At 44.7% G+C, this 22,732-nt stretch overlaps 1 protein-coding gene across 5 annotated transcripts in view; it reads right to left on the bottom strand.

The window, feature by feature from the left end:
• Positions 1 to 340: 340 nt before the first annotated feature.
• LOC309537789 (ATP-binding cassette sub-family C member 12-like) overlaps positions 341 to 22,732 on the bottom strand; it is a 62,031-nt gene continuing 39,639 nt past the window's right edge. For 3 of the 5 annotated variants that reach the window (XM_082232852.1, XM_082232851.1, XM_082232853.1), the window contains 8 exons: positions 22,387 to 22,573; positions 15,107 to 15,196; positions 13,670 to 13,859; positions 11,935 to 12,094; positions 10,397 to 10,475; positions 7,759 to 7,872; positions 3,426 to 3,590; positions 341 to 1,502 (listed from right to left, as the gene is read on the bottom strand). In XM_082232852.1, the coding sequence (XP_082088978.1) occupies positions 1,410 to 1,502; positions 3,426 to 3,590; positions 7,759 to 7,872; positions 10,397 to 10,475; positions 11,935 to 12,094; positions 13,670 to 13,859; positions 15,107 to 15,196; positions 22,387 to 22,573 (1,078 nt within the window). In that variant the 3' untranslated portion in view covers positions 341 to 1,409. Of the gene's footprint in view, positions 1,503 to 3,425; positions 3,591 to 7,758; positions 7,873 to 10,396; positions 10,476 to 11,934; positions 12,095 to 13,669; positions 13,860 to 15,106; positions 15,197 to 22,386; positions 22,574 to 22,732 lie in introns of those variants that run through there. The other 2 variants (XR_014222014.1, XM_082232854.1) reach the window with 2 other exon arrangements.

Here is a 22,732-nt window from a genome sequence, read left to right as displayed (position 1 = left end):
TATTTTAACTATTGCTTTTCACTAGCTTGTTTTTATTAGTTTGTATTATATAATGTTTTTAAATGTCTTAAGCTGCCTTGAATCCCAGCTTGGGAGAAAGGCAGTACAGATCATAATATAATATAATATAATATAATATAATATAATATAATATAATATAATATAATATAATAATAATGCAATATTAATGCTTTTGCTTGTAGTACTGTGCAGAGAACAAAAGCATATGTTTGCAACAGCGGGCATGTGCCAACATGAAATATGTCTGTTGAAAATAAGAAATTGGTAGGTGATAATTCCAAAACCTATAACTGCAAGAAAAATGAATTAACAAGTGACATTACAGTGGATGGTATTCTTTACTGCATACTTCAATGACAAACTACAAGAGTGCTTCCTCCATTGGAGCCTATGTATCTTTTTCTCTTTTCTTCTCTTCTTGGAAAACAGATCACATGGTATGCAGAGAAGTGCTGGGCACAATGCAGCCAAAGGTAAGTGTCTGGTGTTCTGTTTTGCTTTTTGACGATTGATTCCAATTGGTGAGATAAGCATATACTTACGCTGTTCCGGTTGAAATCTATTGGACCATTCAGGTGCTCAACAGGCTGGTTTGCATGGGCTCCTTTTACCCAAACACTGCCGTGCATTTTCCTTGCAAGCACCAGGTACAAGCTAAAGGCAGAAGCTGTACCCAGCTAGGCTCCTTAAATCCCACTGTAGTCAATGGAATTGAAGAAGCCCATCTGCTTACAGTATGACAGCCAAATAGATGAATTGTTCCTTTAAAAACCAGCCGGAATTTTTGAGCTGCCTAAGTGATACGTGGTGGCTCCGATCCAACAGAGACTGGTTGCCACAAGTTCCACTGAAATTCCTGGGACTTGAGTTAGTTGTAACTAACTCGTTGCACTGATTTTGGTGGGGCTCAGTCACATCCTACCTTGGCTGAGTTGCAGCCATTGTGACTATGCAGTGATCAGGTCTACATCATTTGCCTTTAAAGGTTGTATGGAACGTACAATGTTTAACTGTTGTGGGATGCTAAGGGTGAATACCCTCTGGTAAGTCTGCCAATCATGTTAGCACCCTCTGAAAATGTGCTGATCCAACACACCATGTTAACAGGTTTCCCTGCAGATGGGCTACATTTTTGAATGAATTCCAAAATCAGCAGTCCAATGCCATGTGTTTTTGCAAAGTTCTTCTTGCTCCCCTTATTTAGTTCTTAGTTTCAGCTGCCCCTAGTTCTATCAAGCTTCAGAGTTTGCCCTTAAATGTGACCTTCAGTGAAGGTTATCATATTTCTTTGTTGGCAAGACGTTAGATATGAATTCTGTTCTTCCTGTCCATATTAAGCCTTCTTTTCTGAAGTCCACAGAGAAAGCACCATTCAATATTTTCACGTCCTAGGGTCCGATGTTGCTTGTAGCAGCTAGGAGTGATGCAAATGCGGAATTGGGTTTTTGAAGGAGCTCATCCGGTTTGCCAAACTCCACTATCTGAAAGTCATTGGGAAAGAAATTGAACAAATGTCAGGCGCGTTAGCAAATGTCAAGTATGAAGCAAGAATACAGTGCAGTTGGGGTCGTTTTTTTATGAGTATCCTATCATGTGAAAATTGCCTTGGGGAAGGAGAATAGCAATGGGGGGGGGATACATAGTAATAGGGAAGAAAGGATTTTCTCAGTTCCGTTCCTTTATTGTGGGTTTCCTTTGCCCTGGTTTCCAGTTGTCTGTAGTAGGATTTCTAAAATTAATTGTGGAGTGTGCAGTTTGCCTACAGCTTTCAGTTCCTTTAGATCCTTTGGTTTAATGTCCCCCAGTCTACATTACTGATGAATACGTGTGTGTGTGTGTGTGTGTGTGTGTGTGTGTGTGTGTGCGCGCGCCTACACCTTAAAAAAAAAATATGTTCAGCCTTTTGGTAGCATCACTTACCCCAAAGTAAGCACAAAGACTTACTTACTATTCCTGAAAATAAGCACATTGCCTTAGAAGGCTATTTCTTTGATGTGCTAAACTTGTATGTTTTTCTGCCTTAGACAAGATGAAGCAACAGGCAGCAAGGTGTTAGAGCACAGAGCTATGCCACCATGCCGGCCTCTGCACTCAGGTTTGCTGGAGGAAAATATCCCAATGCCAGCATTGAAAGGGGATGGGAGAGAAATTCCATTCAGCCTCTGCACATGGAATGCTGTGGGTGGGGTGGGCACCATCTTATCCTTTGCCTCAAGAAGAAAAATGTATTGGGCCATCCCAGCTCCCTCTGTGAGGTTTCAGGTGTCATGCTGATTTCTAAAGCTGGGCTAAAACCATATTTGCTGCCACCAGGAAATTAACAATCTTCCTTGCCTCATCTGCAATTGGTGCCTCCCATTTAAAATACTGGTAACCCATTGTATCAGTCCATGCTGCTTATGTGAAAGATTGTCTCTATTATATCCCACCAATAACATCAATTTCTTTATATTAAAAAAAAATGTCCTTGTCCTCTTTGGACACTCAGGTTTTGCATAATTTGGGCCTGGTGCTTAGCAATAGACTTCCAGGGCAGGATGGCTGCTCCCCTATGGCCACTGCAGATCTGGAGAGGCAACAAGAGCAATGAAAGGGCAAGGGAGAGGACATGTTACGACACTGTTCCCCTGGGGCAGGGGTGCCTAATCTGTGCCCCCACCCTATATTGCTGGACTACAATTCCAGTCATCATCCCTGAACATTAGGAGGCCAGCAGTTTGCCACACCTCCCCTGGAGCACCCAACAGCCTTCTCCACCAAGAGATGCAAGAGCAAAGGTCCGCTGATATTGTCTGCCTGAGAAGAGCTATGAGACTCTTGCAAAAGCTTTAGAAACTATGTTTAGAAGATAGCTCAATTCCAGACCAATTTTATTGGTCCTCGGTAGGAGCTATGAAACTTATTATCATTCTCATTCTTGCCAGGTGTTGGTGTGGTTGCTCAAGAGCAAACAGGCAAAACTCCAACCTGTCTTTTCTGGGCTTTATTATTAGTACAAACTATTTACAGTGCAGAGCGTCGCACGTCCATGTTTGCTCAGTCACTAGCAGAATCTGGGAGTGGGAGGTCCTTATACCTTCCCCAGCATAACAGTCGTGTGACCCCCATCCTTCTCCTCCCCTCTCTGTGCCCAAACCTACTGCGCAGAGTGGGCGCTGGTAAAGGGGGACTTGCCTCCCCTCTGCTTTGCTCAGGCTCAATGTTGAGGCTCTCCCTAGCATCTTCTAGTCCCTGCACCCCCTCCCTACTGGAGGTGGGGCTTCCCTCCTCGCCAGAGGAGGAACTGCTTTGCAAAATCTTCGGAGGCTCCCTGTAACACAACTGCCCTTCCACCTCTTGCCTCTGAGCTGTTGGCAGTTCCCTGACAATTATCATTATTATTATTTACTTCTATGGCTAAGTACCTTCCCCTTATCCATCACCAACACACGGTCACACTCCTGGATGGTGTTCATACGATGAGCAATGGTCAAGACGGTGCAGTCGGCAAAAGCTTCCCGGATGGTCTGCTGAATCTGCACATCCGTCTCGGAATCGATGGATGCAGTTGCCTCGTCGAGAAGTATTATCTGCAGGAGTAATGATGTTTGAATTTTAGAATATAGCCACACATACACCCCAGCAAGCATTGCAGAAGGCTGGAAAGTGGGGACCATCACATTTTCGCAGGCGAAATGTCACAGGGCTAAATTTACCATCGCTCTTCCCACACCATGGGGCACACCTAGCCATGTGTAAATATGTACCATTCTGGAACATCTGAATGTGTAAATCCCATTCAGATGTTCCAGAGGTCAGACAGGGCTTTGAAAATCCCCCGATACATTTCATAGCAACAAAGAAAGAGTGACCATTGGGGGGGGGTGTTTCTAAGACAAATTTACGTAAAACACCTCATAGAAAACCTGCAGTTGATAATAGTCATTCCAGGTTAGCGTTTCCCAAAGTGTGTTGTGCATTCTTCTGGGGGTACACAAAAGGGTTTCAAAGGGCATAAGGCAGAATTTTTATTTTATTTTACTTGACCATAGTTGTTTTTAGCTACACAAAGCAATTAAAAATAGTATTATTAGAAGCACCCCCAAATTACTTTTGCTTGAAAAGGGGCATGGTAGTAAAACGGAACTCTCAAAAAGGGGATATGAGGTTATTGTAAGTTTGGGAAACGCTGCCCTAGGGCATATAATCAGAAGTTGTTTCATATACGAGAAGAAATGGCAATATATGAAACAGAGGAACATATATTAGATAAGATGTGTGATGTAATGGAGAAATGTGTATTAGATGAAAAGTATGGTATTATGCCCTATATAAAAGGGATGGGTATAAAAACAACATGGAAGGGAGTGTGGGAAGTCAAATTATAAGAGAAATGTATAACAAATTTGAAGTTGAATAAAATAAAAGGAGTTGTTTCATATACAATAAACATCCAAACACATTTCAGTCCAAAACAGCCTCTCTCAGTGGGTCTGCTAAGGTCTTCGTTCTCATATACCATTAAAAAGAAAATAAAAATTTGATGCCTTTCAGCTCAATTTTCCAGACATAACGTAATGATAGAAAGCCAGTGGTGTCTCTGCTTGGGAAACCAGATACTGCCCTTTAACAATGGTGGGAGTAGCAAGCGATACACATAAACATTCCCAAATGGCAGAGAGACACTGCCGTGGACACAGACTTCGCAAGGACTAACAGACACCCGTTGGAAACTGGCAACCAATTACAGCTTCCCAGCACAGAACCACCTGGTGAAACTGATGTGGGGGTGTGCAAATTTCACACACCTTAAGGTGTGCGTCGCTGAAATCTCAACAGGTGCACCTCTCCTCTCCCCTGCATGACACACTTCACCTGCCAAAAGCAGACATTCTCCCTTCTGCATGTTTATTGTGTTATTATAGTTATTTAGGACTCAGCAGGCATAAAAGAGTCCTGACTCTCACGCTCCCTTTGCAATGTGTGTAAACAGGAGCTCAGTGCGAATAGCAGTTATGGCCTTCATCAGAGGGAGACCAGCTGCCATTTGACTCCTCCCCTTCGTGAACAGGCCCCATCTATGTCTGCTTCATCTGGCCACAGCAGAGGGAGAATGAGACAGAGAGGCTCTGCCCATAGGCTCAGTCGGGACCAGCTTAGTCTAGCTGCAGCACAGGAAGAATCCAGCTGCCATTTGGTTCTGCCCTGAACTGCCTCCACCAACAGCCATCTTGCTTGGTCATTCTGCAACTTCATTCTGTAACAGAATGAAATATGTGCCACCTGTGCTTGGGAAAGAGCCACGCCTTGGTGGTAGAGCATTTGCCTTGCATGCAGAAGGTCCCAGGTTCAATCCCTGGCATCTCCAGGTAGATATGAAACCCTGAGAGCTGCTGCCAGTGAGTGTGGGCAACACTAGATAGACCAATGGACCAACTTGGTATACAGAAACTGCTGTTGTTCTGAACTGTGTTAGAGGCATCAGGACTGGGACCCAGAAACAAGCCAAGAGGCAGTGCAGCTGGTGAACACCCAGTGCTAGCTAATAATTTGGTTTACAGGTTTCAAACAAATCATGGCTTCCCACTGTTTGAAGGAGGGACGTGGTGAAGTTTTTTAGCATTTAGGAGGATCTGGTACCATAAACTGTGATTGCCATGGTAGAGCCTAAGCTCAGTATCCCTTAAAAAGGTAAAGGTACCCCTGCCCGAACGGGCCAGTCTTGACAGACTCTGGGGTTTGTGCGCCCATCTCACATCTATTGGCCGGGGGCCAGCGCTGTCCGAAGACACTTCCGGGTCACGTGGCCAGCGTGACAACGCTGCTCTGGCGAGCCAGAGCCGCACACGGAACGCCGTTTACCTTCCCGCTGGTAAGCGGTACCTATTTATCTACTTGCCCCCGGGGGTGCTTTCGAACTGCTAGGTGGGCAGGCGCTGGGACCGAGCAACGGGAGCGCACCCCGCCGCGGGGATTCGAACCGCCGACCTTTCGATCGGCAAGCCCTAGGCGCTGAGGCTTTAGCCCACAGCGCCACCCGCGTCCCCTCAGTATCCCTTAAGATCCACTTAAACCAATCCTGGGGTTCATTATTAGCTAGGGCAGACAAAGGCAACATCTTTTCGAGGAGGGGGAAAGGACAAGAGGGTGTGCTAGTCATCTAAAGCAATAGCACCACCTTGTTCTTAGGGTAAGGATGGCTGCTCAGGTAGCAGCACCAATAGAGAAGGAAGCAGGACCCACCCACACCAGACCCTCTGAAACATTTGCAAATATTTGCAGTTGCTTTGACAAGTTCCATGATGGTGGTGTGTCATCATGATGAACGTGAAATGTGCCCCAAATTTATTATTATAGCTCTTGAACTGTGCTATAATTTCAGCAGTTTGTCATATTAATGAGGCAACATAAATCAGCGCAGCAGCACAAATAAAGCGGGGTGGAGGTATCAACACAGCAGGGGAGGAATGAATGGGAAGAACATTTGAATGAGGTCCAATAACAGAAAGTTATTGAAATCGGCTCTGGGGGCTCTGGCAAGCTCAGGAACAGAATGTAAAAAAGAACCCTGGCTGGATCATGTCGAAGGTCCATCTAGGTTCAGCATCCTGTTTCCAGCAGATGCTTCTGGGAAGGCCACCAGCAGGATTTCAAAGGAACCAGGTCTCTCTCACTCATCCCTGCAAGCAGCTCTGCTGTCAGAGGCAGTAAATGTCCCTGGGTACCATTTCTTAAAAAAACAGAGACATCACCTTGCCAACAAAGGTCCGTATAGTTAAAGCCATGGTCTTCCCAGTAGTGATGTATGAAAGTGAGAGCTGGACCATAAAGAAGGCTGATTGCCGAAGAATTGATGCTTTTGAATTACGGTGCTGGAGGAGACTCTTGAGAGTCCCATGGACTGCAAGAAGATCAAACCTATCCATTCTGAAGGAAATCAGCCCTGAGTGCTCACTGGAAGGACAGATCCTGAAGCTGAGACTCCAATACTTTGGCCACCTCATGAGAAGAGAAGACTCCCTGGAAAAGACCCTAATGTTGGGAAAGATGGAGGGCACAAGAAGAAGGGGACGACAGAGGACGAGATGGTTGGACAGTGTTCTCAAAGCTACCAGCATGAGTCTGACCAAACTGCGGGAGGCAGTGGAAGACAGGAGTGCCTGGCGTGCTCTGGTCCATGGGGTCACGCAGGGTTGGACACGACTAAACAACTAAACAACAATAACAATTCTGTCCTGGCTAGACCCCTGGCGTGCCTGGCGTGCTCTGGTCCATGGGGTCACGAAGAGTCGGACACGACTAAATGACTAGACAACAACAGCATTTGTTGGTAATCACAAGAGTGCTGTTGGTAATCACAAGAGTGCTGTTGTGCTCAGGTCCTGCTAGCAGGCTTCCCACTGAAAGCAAGAGCTCAAGAAGAGCCCTGCTGGATCAGCCCAAGGGCCCATCTAGTCCAGAATCCTGTTCTCATGGTGGTCAGTGTTCCTGCGTTGCAGTATTGTCTACGCTGACTTGGCAGGGGCTCTGCAGGGTTCCAGATGGGGAGTCTCTCCCAGCCCTAACAGGAGATGCAATTGGGGATTGAACCTGTGACCTTCTGCATGCAAGGGAGATGCTCTACCATGGAGCTACAGCCCTTCCCTTTAGAAACGAATGCAAAGAAGGAGAAATGCAGGAAGAAGTGTGTTTTTAGGACCAAAGGTGCCTTATGCATTCTGGAGCAGTCGAGAAACAGCGACCGCTCCGGGAACTCACTTTTGAATTTCGGAGGAGCGCCCTCGCCATACAGAGCAGCTGCCGTTGCCCCACGGAGAAGTTCTCTCCATTTTCAACCACCCCTGCTTCTAACTTTCCTGGCAGTTTTGAAACCTAGGATACAAGAGAAACACCACCATGATTACACATTTTATTATTTGTTGCACACACAACAACAACAACAGGGCAGGAAACCATCTTTGACACAACATCACTGAACCCTGTAAAGTAGGAGGAGATGGGTGTGCAAGAGGGAAGAGGCAAAAGCTGCTTGAATGTTTAAAGGTGGCAGGCAAGGGTGAGAGAGGGGGGAAGCAACTGAAGGGGAGGCAGAACGACGAAGGAGTGATGTGAATAAAAGATCTGGCATGGAGACGTTTTGGGATGGCCACCAGATTCTGTCTTGAGCAAACAATCACTGCACAGTGGTGATACCGTATGGAAAACATACACCACCCGGCCAGGCTCAAGGTTCTTGTGTTATTTTACAAGGCCCTTAACAACTTGGGTCCAGGGTGGCTCAGGGACCACCTGATCTCTTATATCCTTGCTCTATCATTGAGGTCTTTGGGGGAAATCGCTGTTAGTGGTCCCCATGGCTCAGTTGCACGACTTACACCCACAAGGAGCCATGTGTCCCATATAGTGGGACCAATTTTACAGAGCGGGCCCCTCTCTGTTGAACATCTGGTGCTTAGGGAATGAATACTTTATTATATTTTTATTCCATCAGGCTTTTTAATTGAACTCTTGGATTCTGTAGTTTTAACTCATTTTTAGCCCTGTTATATTGGGTCTCTTGAACATCGCTTAGAAATGAATGTGATTAAGAGGTATACAAACTGTTGAAATAAATAAAGGAATAAATGAAAAAATTAGAAATCGTATTTCTTCCACGCGTATGTATGTAAAACTAACTACCAGCCAATAGATTGACTCTCTCTCTCCCTCCCTAACCTCTCTTTCTGGTTTCAACATGATTTGCTTCCCAAAGGATGGAGAACACCTGTGGTACTCCAGATGCAGTTGAAGTACAAGTTGGGGTGAATCTCTGTATCTCTCTCTCAGTTTTGCACATTTCCACATGAGTTTGCATTTTTTTAAAAAAAGTGAAAGTCCTCATGGAAATCCATCAGCATTTAAGTGTGAATTTCTTCTAATATAGACAGTTTGTTTGCAATTTTGTCTAACACACAATTTTTTTGTGAAGCGATTTCCTTTAATATAATGCATCTTTGTATGCTATTTCCATGAATATATGTGTATTTATATACAGCCTTTACCCCAGTATTTTCATTTTTGTAAAATTTACCTGGCTAGAAAATGGCATTGCAAAATTCAGAGAAGTGTAGATTTTGAAGGACGGCTGTGTTCTGGTTCTTGTATTTTTTCAGAAAGTGCAAATTAAACCGGTTCATTTCTAAATGCAAACCAAATTCAACTTCTCCTCCATTCCTAACTACAGCTCCCATAATTGGTCAACACTGGCCATGCTGGCTGGAGTCCAACCACATCAGGAGGTTTCCCCATCCCTGACCTGGACCCAGAGGATTATTGGCTGCTGAGTCAATATCCCAGCTTAATCTGTTTGGATTTCCCTCCTCTCACATGGAGCACTGGTGGCAAAGCAGAACAACAAATTGAAATCCTCCGGCACCTGGGCAAATGCTCAGAGCAGCTTGTGTAAACATTTATAGTTTTACAATTAAAATCAAGGTGGGGTGGCGGGGGAGCCAATTTTATTAGAGCTGCTCTAAGGCTTTGACAGGTGCTACTGCCTCCAAGCAATTCTTTGCTCATCCCATGCTTCTGGTTGGAGGAGAAATTGCAGGTAACTCAAGCTGGGATACTTGGGCAAGTGCCCATAGTCCTGCTGACCCAGGAATTGATTGACTCTAGAGGACATGTTCTATTCCACTTCTTTCTAAATCTTCTAAATCAGCTAAATTCCCCATTTTCCTCCCTTTTCGGTATTCTGCCTACTCATTACCTGTCCCGAGCTACCAGATCCCTGCCTTTTGAACCTGACAGCCTTATGAACACTATGAGGTAGAGTTTATTTCATGTAGAGTTATGAGGTATACATCTCATACTATGTAATTTTTTTTACAAGGGGAAAAGTTGTCTTGCTGTAGTTTGAGTGGTCACCAATAGGTGTAAATGGTAGGGTGGCAGTAAGGGAGTTGGGAATAGGCAGAACTGTCTCTTTGCAACATGGGGGCTGCATTTGTACAACTGAAGACACAACCCTAACACACACACACACACACACACACACACACACACACGTATTTGCGCTTTCTGAAACAATACAAGAACCAAAACACAGCCATGCTTCAAAATCTACACTTCTCCGAATTTTGCAATGCCATTCTGCAGCCATCAATTATTTCTGCCTTAAAAAAAAATAAAAAGGACAATTAAGAATGTAATTAGTGAACATTAATTGTTCAAATCTTAAATGGGACTGAATATTAGCCACATTATTCTCACTACTGTTTTGGTATCTTGTGATTAATGATGCATGGTTAACAGGGAATCAAAATTTTTCATATGCTGTCATTTTACATCTGGCAATAATAGATTAGATTGGGAAAACAAAGAAATGCATATATATATATATATATATAAAACATACTGTGTTTTTCATAAATGTTCTGCTCAGAGCTTGCCAAATTTGATCGTCTGTGTGGTCTGAAAATGGATCTAAGTTGTACCTGTAAGGTAGAAATGAGAATGAAAGAAACACATTGCCCCTGCGAAAGAAAACATTGCCTGCTGCTGCAGTTCTTGTGGACTAGACCCTTGGAGTCATTATTATTGCACAGGTGAGACTGAGGACAAGAAAGATGGAGGGACATTGTTGCTATGTCCTGTTTGTGAGCTTCTGGAGATATCTGATTGTTTGGAACAGAATGCTGGACTAGATGGGCTTTGGTTTGTTTGAGAAAGGCAACATCTATGCTCTTAAGAAGTTATCTGTGGGATATATCACTCTTATATAAACAGCACGCATAGCTCTAGTTAAGGCATGAAAGGATTAAGATCATAGAGTAAACTGTCCTGCCAGGCTTAGCTAGGTTACACCCCCTCACCTTGGGAGGAAGTGTTACCTACCAAAACCTTTGTTCTCTCTCTTTTCCATCATGAAAACAACGAGAAAGGATGTCTGGGCTAATCACTCCAAGCCAGACTGTGTGGGTTTAGCAAGCCATATTTGTGTTTTTATACAAATAATTTAGAAACATTTACCAGTTTTGAAGCTAAGTTAAACTGCCTGTCTTTTGTTGCTGCTGCTGTATGGAAAAGCACATGAATCTGACCTTTGAAGAGTTTGTAAGTAAACCGTTTTTAACTTACCAAACAGTGTGGTCTCTTTTTATGCTAAAGGGGAGCTTTGGAATAAACTTAGAAGGGGATATTTTAAAGGTCTAACAGCCTATATTTCCACACTTTACTTTGCTGCATGTTTTGTGATTTTAAATCTTTGCTGGGGCTTTCTCAACAACAAGTACTTGCCCCAAACCGGCATCCAGGGAATTCTCATTCTACTATTTTAAGCCAATTTATTAACCAAAATACCAACATTATTGGTGTTAGCAAGATCATTTAAATAACACCAATGGAGTCCAGAGAGAAAAGAAATCCTGATAACATTGTACTGCATGACCATTGTATAATGGTCCTTAATTACCTGTAAAACAGGTGTCTTTTTTTTAAAGACTGTAAGCCTGCAGACACAGACTGTCTTTTTTAAACTGCACATTAGCCACTCCAGGAGCCTTTTTGGCTAAAAAGTATGCTACAAATGCCCTAAATAAATAAATCAATAAAATAATTTCTTAAATTGGTTTTCCGTTCTAACTTCCAATGCAAAGTACATATACCATAGAGATGCCACTTGATGTTCACAGGGTCTGCCTTTCGCTTGTTTACCAGAAGTTCAGGTTCTGCATCACTGTACCTTCCCCCGCTTCCTCTATGACCCAACCCGAGCCAATAACTTACTGGGTTACTTTATGCAAACTACTTTCTCTCAACCTCCGGTCTGCAGCAGAGGGCAAATCATGTTAATGCTCTTCCCCTTCCCTTACAGAGCGATTTTGAAACCAGCACTAGTTGATTAGCTTTCACTTTTGCAGCAAAGGTTAATTTGATAATCGTCACAACAGCTACCTTACTGTACCTACAAACAGAACGGGATCTTGAGGAATGACCGACAACTTGGTCCTTAGAGACTCCAAACTAATAGTGAGGATATCAACATTGTCAATGAGGATGGTGCCAGCAGTTGGTTCCGCTAGTCTGAACAAGGCGACCCCTAAGGATGATTTTCCTGAAAGAAGAATGCAGCATTTAAAAAACCAAATGCACGGATTTTCATCCTACTAAAAAAGTTCTAGATCAAGTGTGCAGGATGGCGATTTCTGAGGGTAGACCAGCATTTCCCTCCAGAAACCTGGAGATTAGTGAGGGGCTTGGCTGGAGGACCATGGGATGAAGATTGGATTCCATCATGTAATGAACTGAAATCACAATGGGATCCAAATGGAGTCTGATGCTTTCAGATTAAGCCAAGTTATTTCCTGATTCTGGGTGGGAGGCAAATTATTTAATCCAAGGCAATCCAAAATGAGCCCAGCACGGCTTGCCCAGTGGCGAAACTAGCCACCCGGGCACCTGGAGCGGCACACATGCCGTGCACCTGGAGGGTGGGGTAAGCCACGCAGGCGGGCAGGGCGAGCCACCCAGGGGGCGATTGGCATGGTGATTGGTGACCATTGGGGGCAATCGGTGCAGCAATCGGTGTGCAGGGGGCGGTCAGTGCCCATTGTGATTGGTGCACAGCGGGGCGATCGGCGCTCCCATTGGCACCCATTGGGGGCTATTGGTGCGGCGATCGGCACCTGGGGGTGTGGCAATCCACCCAGGGGGATTTTGTCACCCCCCTCAGGGATGACACGTGGGGCGGACCGCCCCCACTGCCCCCCTTCCTATACCCCTGGGTTTGCCCATCCTATCCATATTCCACAAATGCATACAACAAAACATATTATACTTTCAACGCTTTTTCCATTTCTTAAGCCCATATTCCACCACAGTACAACATCAGACCAAGAAATGGAACATTGGACTGAATTATGTAGATGAAGGGGTGGGACTATGCAGATAGGGACAATGACTCCCATGATTAGCTGGATGGTTGGTGGAGTTTCATGTTACATAATATATATTAAGCAGTTTCAAACAGTTTGTCTCTTGTTTAGGGTGTTACCTAATGAGAGTCCAACTCAAAGTAGACTCATTAAAGTCAATGGACATGGCTCACCGAAATCTATTAATTTCATTGGGTCTAATCTGAGTAAGACCGTTAGAATCTTAAGAAGCAAATATTCCATCACACTTGTGTCGCCAAGATCCCGTCATGGAACACAGCATTGCACCAAGAAACAGAACTCAGAGTTTAGCTATGCAGATGAAGGGGTGGGACTATGCAAATAGGGACATGCTTCCTTCTCAGTGACTCCCATTGGATTTGATGGGATGGGATCAAGGGACTGCAGTCTGGGACATGGCTAAAAAGGACGGTGAAAAACCCTTCAAAACAGATACTTTATCTGGTAGGGGATGGAAGCGAACAGGGCAGGCTGAGCTCCATCTCAGATAATGACTCTTAACATACCCATTTACTTGCATAATAACCACTTCGGGAAAACATTGCAAGAGGGGCAATACTTTTGCCCTGTGCTGCTGATATGGTGGGTGGCCTGGCCTAGGTTGATCAGGACCCAATGGTCTATCTGGAGCATTTATGCAGAGTCAGGGAAATACAGAAGCCCTCCTTTCACTCACCCTCCCCAGCCACAAAGTAAGCAAATAAATCAGCAGGACTGAACTAAAAGTAACGCACCAGAGCCCGTCCGGCCAACAATCCCGATTTTTTCCTTGCCGTGAATGTTCATGTTTAGGTCATGAAGCACCAAGGGGCTGTCTTCTCTGTATTTCATCTGGTAGTTCTTGAAGGTAATTTCACCCTGAGAAGGCCAGTTTGGGGGAGGGACAGCAACTGCCTTGCCCTCTGCTGCTTCAGGAACACATTTCTGGAAGAAAGCAGAGCAGGGGGCTGATGGGATTCATCTGCTATCACAACAACTTGGGTCAAGGACTGGGCTTTTTTTAAAGAGGTGCAAACGTTTTCCGTAACCAGCTATCAAGGCAAGTGCAGTCCCAGTTACTGATGGGGGCCCACTGTGTGTGTGTGTGTGTGTGTGTGTGCACGCGCAGCCCTCTCCAGCCCCCAGAACTCAACTCCACACTGGTCACACACCCCTCTCCTCAAGCCACAATCCTTACCAACTGCACTGTACCTCAAGTGCTATTGCCAGGCAGGAAGGGGTCACTGAGCTGTGATAATGAGGGGGTGCGTTTGTGTTCGCGTGGAAGTCAATATACACTGGAAATAATGGACCAACACCTCAAGGGCTGTGGTGATTGTTGAGAATGTCACTTCTGATCTGACTTTCCTCTCAGCATCCCTCATAACGCTGCACTGCACTGCACTGGTAGGTCAAACTAATGTGGGTCTATCTACAGTTTGCACTATACACTTAAAGCAGCACCTTAATAATAATAATAATAATAATAATAATAATAATAATAATAATAATAATTTATACCCCTATACCCCTCCCATCTGGCTGGGTTTCCCCAGCCACTCTGGCCGGCTTCCAACAAAAGATAAAAAAATACAGTCATACCTTGGGATAAATACGCTTCAGGTTGAGCGATTTCGGGTTGCGCTCCACGGCGACCCGGAAGTAACGGAGTGTGTTACTTCCGGGTTTCGCCGCTCACGATTGCGCAGACGGGCAAAATGACGTCACGAGCATGCGAGGAAGCGGCAAAAGTGACACACGCATGTGCAGACGCGCTGTCACGTCTTACGTTCTGTTCGGGATGCGACCAGGTCTCCGGAACGGATCCCATTCACAACCCGAGGTACCACTGTACATTAAAACATTAGTCATTAAAAACTTTAAACAGTAGTGGCTCACCCCCCACAATAATCCTGGGACTTAGAGTGCTGGCACCTCATTTTCCTCACAGAGTTACAATTCTGAGTAGTTTAACAGCCAATCTTCTTCCCATGATACTCTGGGAACTGTAGCTCTGAGAGGGGAATACCTTTTACCTTTACCTAGGTGCCTCCTAACAACTCCCAGCACCCTTAACAAACTACACTACCCAGGATTCTTTGGGGGCTGTTCCATGTGGTGTCAAACTGCTTTAGTACAGATAGGGCCTAGCTAGAATTGCTTTAAATACTCTCACCAGGGGCCCTTCTTACCGTGATATATTCCATAATTTGCTCGACATGTGTAAATCGAGCTTCTGTCTCAGATCCCGTTCTCACACACACTTGCAGAAGTCCACTCAACTATGAAGGAGGGGAAGAGAGGAAGGGGAAAGATCAGGAAGCTATGCAGGGGGATATTTAGCTACCTGTGCGCCAAACAGAAAAGCAGAAAGAATTCAGTTCTATTCATTGCAGTCGCTGCAGGATATACCAGAATCTTATTCTCCCACACGGGAACCTGGGAATCTGCCGGAGTCAGCGCCAGTTTTGAGAGGTCAGGTGAGCTCCACCGCCCCACCACACTGTTGCTGCTGATTCCCGGGAAGTACTGGGTGTGAGGTTGGCATGGTGCAAACGCACTTGTGGAGCCAATTTGGTCCTCCCACTGGTGTGTCTGCACCTCACCGCCTTTCCTGTATTGGCAGTAGCATGACCAGCCAGCGGTCAGGTGAGTGCCACCACCACACTGCCTGCTATTGCCTCCATGGAAAGAGTTATCCCTGCCTCTTGACCTCCCTCATCCCATTTCCCTACTTCAGCTTCTACCTCTGATGCCACGGACTCCCCCCCCCCTCACTAAGCCCTGTTACCTCTTCAGCTACCGACAACTCCTCCTTGTTTTCTCCTTCCCCTCCCTCTGACCACTCATCGTTGTCCCACCACCAATTCCCAGGCTCTGGGCCTTCTTTTCTTGTGGGGGTTCCTCAGCTGGCTCCTCCCACCATTCTTCTGTGGCCAACCGGTCCATGACATATGGGATCAGTTTCCGTACACCCATGTACAGCCCACGTCTTCAGCGCCTGCATGGGCTGGCTCTCGGGAACACCTTCTCTGACCTTCCGGTCAAAGGAACGTAGGAACAGCAGCACAGCATTCCCGAGGAATAAGTCCTGGTGCAGTGGACTCACATTTGCTCATGTGAGCACCTCAAAACAGCAGAGTAACGGAAGCAAAGCTGTGGAGGTTTTGTCGCATACCTAATTTATTTCTTCTAATTAAACAAATAAAAGAACATAACTGTTATGTACTGAGTTGAATAGGATCCAAAATGCAGCAGTCTGATTGGTCCTAGACAATAGGATCCAAAATGCAGCACTCTGATTGGTCCTAGACAATAGGATTCAGAATGCAGCAGTCTGATTGGTCCTAGAACAATAGGATTCAGAATGCAGCAGTCTGATTGGTCCACAGGAGCCACCTAATCCAGCTCACAGTAGAAGTGAATCCGCAACCTGATTGGCCTACAGGAGAATCCCAGAATTAGCCAATCACGTGGGGCCCATTGTGTAAATAATGTATATAAAGCAGACATTCTGGGGGAAATTGCATTCCTCCTTACCACTATGAGCTGAATAAAGAGAATGAAATCCACTCTCGACTCTGAGTATATTTCAATAACAAACATGTACGAGAGAAACAGCTCTCTCATACTGCCATCTTGTCTCTAGACAGATCAAAGAAAAAGCCACACTGTACTAGGGATAGAAGTCTGGAAGGGATAAAAGTCCGGTGATCCTTGCAATGGGAGGGATGAAAATACTGACAATCAGCTCATATCGTTCATTCCCAAATAGGTGTGTTTACTCATCATCTCACAACCTGTTGCTTATCCAAATTTGGCTCTACAGCCAGCGGTGGAGCTAACCGCTCAGGCACCCAGAGCGGCGCACATGCCATGCACCCAGGGGGCAGGGCAAGCTGCTGAGGGGGGTGACCAGCGCAGCAATTGGCACTTGGGGGTGATCGGCACCCATTGGGGGTGGTTGGTGCAGCAGTTGGCATCCAGGGGAACGATCTGCGCCCAGGAGGGCGGCACGGCGATCCTCTCAGGGAAGTTTTTTTCACACACCCCTCAGGGAAGACACCCGGGGTTGGTCGCCACCCCCCACCCCCTCTTCCTACGCTCCTGTCTACAGCTTCTGGGAAGCCCCTCTTCATCTGCTCTCATGGATGGCTACTGGGTAAAGCAAAGTGCAGGAAATATTCAAAGTGAAAAGGAGGCTAAGGAAAAGAGAGTGAGTCACAGGCCCGGCAGCAACACTCTCGAACGATGAACCCCCGAGGCCATTTCAGAACTAGTTAACAACTGCCCGTGGAGAATGACTAACTACAGTCTCTCTCTCTCTCTCTCTCTCTCTCTCTCTATATATATATATATATATATATATATATATCGTTCACAATTTGACTTGAGGGGCCTATGCTTTGCTGGCAGCTTTGCTGACTCCCAGGAAAGAGCTGTCCTTTCGGAAAGTGAATTGAATAAAGGGACTTGCAATTTACCATGACCAAAATAAAAATAAAAATGCCTCACACTTTAGGGAAAACAGCACCACTTTAAGCTAAATCTGTCTTTCTCCCTATGTGCTAACGTGCATAAAGCATAGACATGAGCGACACATCATTAATCCTGCGATAATAACAGATGGCTCCTTGCATTCACTGTATAGAAGCTTAAATGTCAGGAACAGAGTTTCTGAGTCAGGACGAGGAAAGGTTAAGCCAACAAATACAGGCAACCATTTGTTGCCTCTGAGAGATCCATTACAACTGGAAATGTATTTCCATCACTAGTCTGAGAGTGTAAAGGTTAAGGATGGAGAATAGGGGTGGGGGAGCATATGATGAGTGTTTCGCGATAAGGATGCTTAAGATGACTTAAGAAAATAACATATCGATCGCCATGTAAGATGAAAATCACAGAAGGAAGATCCTACTGCATTTCTTTGCCCCAAAGAAAGGTTTTGTAGAACCTGGGGGGGAAAGAAACCTTTTTTAAAAAAGAAAATAAATGGAAGGTCACTGACTTCAGGCATTCCAAGGAGCCCCCATCCTCAGCCCTCCATTCCTGAGGTTCGGTTCACACAAATTTCTGGAGGGTTGTGGAAGATGGATCCCCCACCATGGCTGTTTTCCAGACTACTCGGATTATTCTGTAAGAATCAATCACTTGCTCCACATCTGTCACTCAACTGTTGCGACTGCTTCTATGGATGCCACAAACTTTGGACCACTGACATCATGTGAGGAAGGGCGGCGGTTCGGTGGCCGAACACATGCTTTGCACTTAGAAGGTCCCAGGTTCAGATCCTGGCATCTCTGGTTCAGAGAGGATCAGGTGGCAGGTGATGCAAAGGACCTCTATTTGAGTCTCTGAAGAACTGCTGTCAGTCAGAGTAAAGCAACACTGGACTAGATGAACCAATGGTGTGCCTTAGTAAGAAGGCTTTTTATCTACAGATAGTGGTGGCTGATTCCTCTTGGGACTGGTAGGGGGAGTGGAAGGGAGACCAACAGTAGGTGGAGCCAGAGAAGCCTATGGCAGGCAAAGCCAACTATAGGCAACAGCCAATTTACATGAGTCCACTTGACGCATCATGCTGAATCTGGAAGCTTTTCAAATGGCAGAAACAGCCTTAAAAGAGCTAGACAGGGCAAAAAAAGGAGCAGAAACAGCCCCTAGCAATCCCACAAGCCTTTGCAAGTGCAATTCCAGGAGCTCTTGCACTGACCGTTGAGGACTGTGAAGAGTTGGAGTTTAGTCAAGGAAATTTGGAAAGAGCCATTGTGGTGGAATTTGGCAGAGTTTGACAACTGGTAAATGCTGCTGGTATTCCCAAGGGTTTCCAGAGGTTTAGAGGGTGTTTGCAGGCTTTTCTAATGGTGTTTCAAATATAAGAGATCTCATATAAACGTGCAGTGCCTTGGAACGTAACCCCTGTGTAAATTGGGAGTTGCCTGTAATTCTGGTTTCATCCATGTCCTCTTCCAAGTTCTACAAAGGCAACACTGACTTCCGGGTTAGCGCCATCGGCAATGGTGGAGTTCCTCTGACCGAGAGGAACCCGCTCCGCGAAAATCGGGTCTTGCCGCCGTGGCGAAGGCAGAGACCCCTCAAAAATCCCAGGCGGAGGAAGCCTGGGAACGTGGGATTCGGCTGACACCAAGAGCACCTCCCCTACTCGCAGGGAAACCCTTTTTCGGGGATCCGAAGCGAAGTGGGGTGAGTGGCGCGGTGTTTTGAATCGACTGCTACTTTTACGGAGTGAATCCGCACAGCCATTGCCGGAGAGCGCTGACTTTTTCCTGTGGACAATTGGACTCTAAACAAGTACCCATGAGTAGAACGGAAAATTGGACTACGAAACATTTTAATTTGGCACCGAAGCGGGAAGGTTCTAAACAGGAAGTCCGCCTTCCGCTTTTGTAAATAGATTGAAGCAAAAATTTTGCAAGCTAAAGTCTGGAAAGTCGTATATAAAGGACTAAATTTCCTTCAGTTAAAACCACCAAAACCCCTCTTGGAAGCAGGAGAAGGGGGGGGGATCTTAGATTGTTTAAGCCTGCAGGAGAGAGAGTAAAGAAAGATAAATTTCCACTGTCTCAAACCTGGGAACAGGGTGTCAGAGACAGAAATTTTTGGGGAAGTTCATTGACTGTGAATGGAACGTCTTTTGACAGATAGTTAAAAAAGAGAAACATATTGATCCCAATGTTGCCTTTTGCATCCAAAAGAAACAAAATATTTGAAAAATGAAAGTAACTTTTTTTTGTTGGACCTGCTTTCAAAAGATGGATACAAATTGAAATTCTCTCCTCTAGAGGGAACTTGTTAAACTGTTGCTGGAGTCGATCTGGGGAATTTCACAGCTGTGGAGATTAAGGATCGTGAGATCAGACTCTGACCTTGGATAAGAATGTGTTTAGAAGAAGTTTTGGTGCTTGCTCTTTGCAAGACAAGCGCTTTGTTGGAGCAGCTGCATGAGAAGATGGATTTGATGACTGTTGCAGTCAATAATTTTGGACAAACAGTGAATACTCACATAGAAACCATTCAGGAACCAACCCAGGAATCTGTTTTGACAGGGCAAGTGCAGAAGATAATGGAGGAGGTTGCTGTTGAACCTCAAGTAACACAAATGGAGAAACCCGAGGCCCTGCAGGAGCATAAGCTGCTGTTTTTGAAGACTGAACCTGGAGAAAGTCAGATTTGGAGAGAGGGGGTATTGTTTGGCTTGGAGATGGGAAGTTGGTTGGATCCCCCTAGGCAGGGACGTTTTGGCTTTTAGGATTTGGTTTTGGGCCAGGGCGGGTCTGGAGTTGTGGGGGCTCTTAACTTTGGAGGGACTTTGAAACATGCTTTTAAATACTTTCTGGATTACAGTGCTGACTGTGGAGAATGGGCTGACCTGTCGAGGGGGGACGGAGATATTGTTGGGTTGGAGTCTCCCCGAGATCTACTCCTCAATTAGAAAGGAAAGAAATTAAGAAAAAGATCAACAAAAGACAAAGTAAAGTGCAGGTATAAACAAGAAGAAGATCTGCAGAAGGGACATGGAAAAGACTTAAGAGCCTCGGACACAAGATCACCAGGTTGATGGACTAGATGGAATGGATAGAAAGGACTGACATAACCCGAGACCAGGAAGAAGAGACGTTGGATGAAGATTGGAAGAAAGTTTTAAAAAATTTATTTTGAGAATTAGTGTAAAATTAATGAGTGTTAGGAAAAATGTTGGAATGAAACTATTTGGCTTTAGTAGAAATGATATAAGGAGTTATGTACAAATAAGTATTAAGTTTTAAGTTTTAAGGCTTTTTATGGTAAGAAAAGGTTAAAATAAATTAAGGTAAATTTAATGACAGAATATAGTGAAAAATGGAAAGGATTTGCTGAGTTAATTAATAGGTTAGACCGTTATACAACAAAAATTGAGAAAGATGGAAAGAATTTGCTGAAACAATTAATTAAACTAGAATACAAAAAAGGAGGTGTGAGGAGGCCAATGAAACAAGTAAATGAAAGATAATGATATGGAATATTGGATGGGTGTTTTAATGTTATTGTTCTTTTTTGCTGTATTGTTGTATTGTTTTTTATGTTTTTCCTTTTTAAATTTTTTGTTGTTTTCTTCTTTTTCTGTAATTTTAAAACTTCTAATAAATATCATTTAAAAAAAAATACAAAGGCAACACTGAGACTGAGGGGAAGGAAGCTGCGGCCCTGGAAGAAGGAGGCAGGCATGAGGAGAGTGGTGGGGCAGTGACTTATTTGTCCCAATGGGCCATTCTCCGCCATCTTCAGATTTGCATCTTCCAATGCATGGACTCAGGTCCACTTCACCATTTTATGTGGCAGGGTGGACACCACATAAAGTAAAACGGCGACACATTTCAAAGCACTGGAGGGCAAACGGTAAGCAGGCAGGTGGCAAGATCCCCAGTTGTCTGCATCTCCTTCAGCGTGGATCTCCTGTGTTTTTTTGCTAACACATGCCTCCTTTTCACACTTTTAACAGCTGCCGAAAACTCAAGAAAATGCACAGAGGCACAAATTGCCCCATTTACCATGGCAAACGAATACCACAAATCTGTACATTTTGGAAGAGCAACAAACTAGCTCCCCCAAAACAATGTGTTTAGCATTTCAATCCGTGCTTGACATTAGCAAAAAGGGGTTAGATTGCAAAGCTAACTCAACCGGATGTATTTGAAGGGTTCCAGCAGCTGGGCTTACAAATACAGCGAGAAAACATGCTCTGTGCCTATTAAAGCGGTACAGTTGGAGGGCAGGTTCTTTCATGGTTGTTTACCACAAGGGCCTCTGTTTGCATTTATTTAAAGGCAAAGCTTTCTAATGCACGCTTTCCAGAGCAATGCATAAACCGAAACACAGCTATCCCTTCTCCAAAAATTTTAGTGCAGTTGTCCAGTCAAGGAACATGTAGGAAAATGTATACACTAGGGCAAAGTGTGCAAAAAGTACACACTATCTGCACTTTCTGGAAACAATTGGTGACACTTTGTTCCAAAAGGCTTTCCCAGCTAGATAAATGGGTCTTTGCCACGAGTGTCTACTTGTTAGGGTTTCGGTCTTGTTTCAAATTTATTTGATGTTTTAAGATGTTTTTAAAATAATCTTGTGGGCAAATTGGCTCAAGACAGTTGTTTAGAAGGCAATTAAATCAATGATAATAAAATAAACAAATAAATTAGTGGGAAAATATATAAAACACGCTATGGTAGGGGGAAATTGGTTTGGAAAACTGTGTACATTAGGCGAAAAACACATAGAGGAATGTTTATGTTAAGAGGAGAAATTTGCATTAAAATGCTGGTGAATATTCACGAGGACTTTTTAAAAATAATAATAATTGCAAACTAATGGGGAAACATGGAGAACTGAACTCAAGGTTGGTGCAATGGGCCACTTCAGGTCTGATTTGGAGTGTGTCGGAATGAAGCCTGAGTTATCCGGGCGATTCACTTACCTGGATAGTGTAAGACAAAGCCAAGCCTTTTTCCGCAGTGCTGATGGAAGAAGGGCTGAGGACGACAAAGAGGGCGACGATCAAAGTCATGACGGTCATGAGCATGTCCGTCCTCAACGCAAACCACCGCAGCGCATAGTTGAACAGCATGAAGTGACTGGAGCTCTCGTCGTTCAGCTTTCTAAAACTGGAACCAAAATCAGGGATAGTACTTAGAAAGTTGGCCTGAGTTTGGATCTGTTTTTAGTCTACTGCTGTTTTGGCTTTTCGGAAGCCTGAAATCGTTGTCGTCGGTTCTTCTTTTTGGTAATTTTGTTGTTTTAGCTTTTTTGTAAACTGCTTTGAG

The sequence above is a fragment of the Podarcis vaucheri genome, assembly GCF_965113315.1.
Source record: "Podarcis vaucheri genome assembly, chromosome: 7".
NCBI lineage: Eukaryota > Metazoa > Chordata > Lepidosauria > Squamata > Lacertidae > Podarcis > Podarcis vaucheri.
Note: the sequence above shows the minus strand (reverse complement) of the source record. Positions and strands in the feature narration are given on the sequence as shown.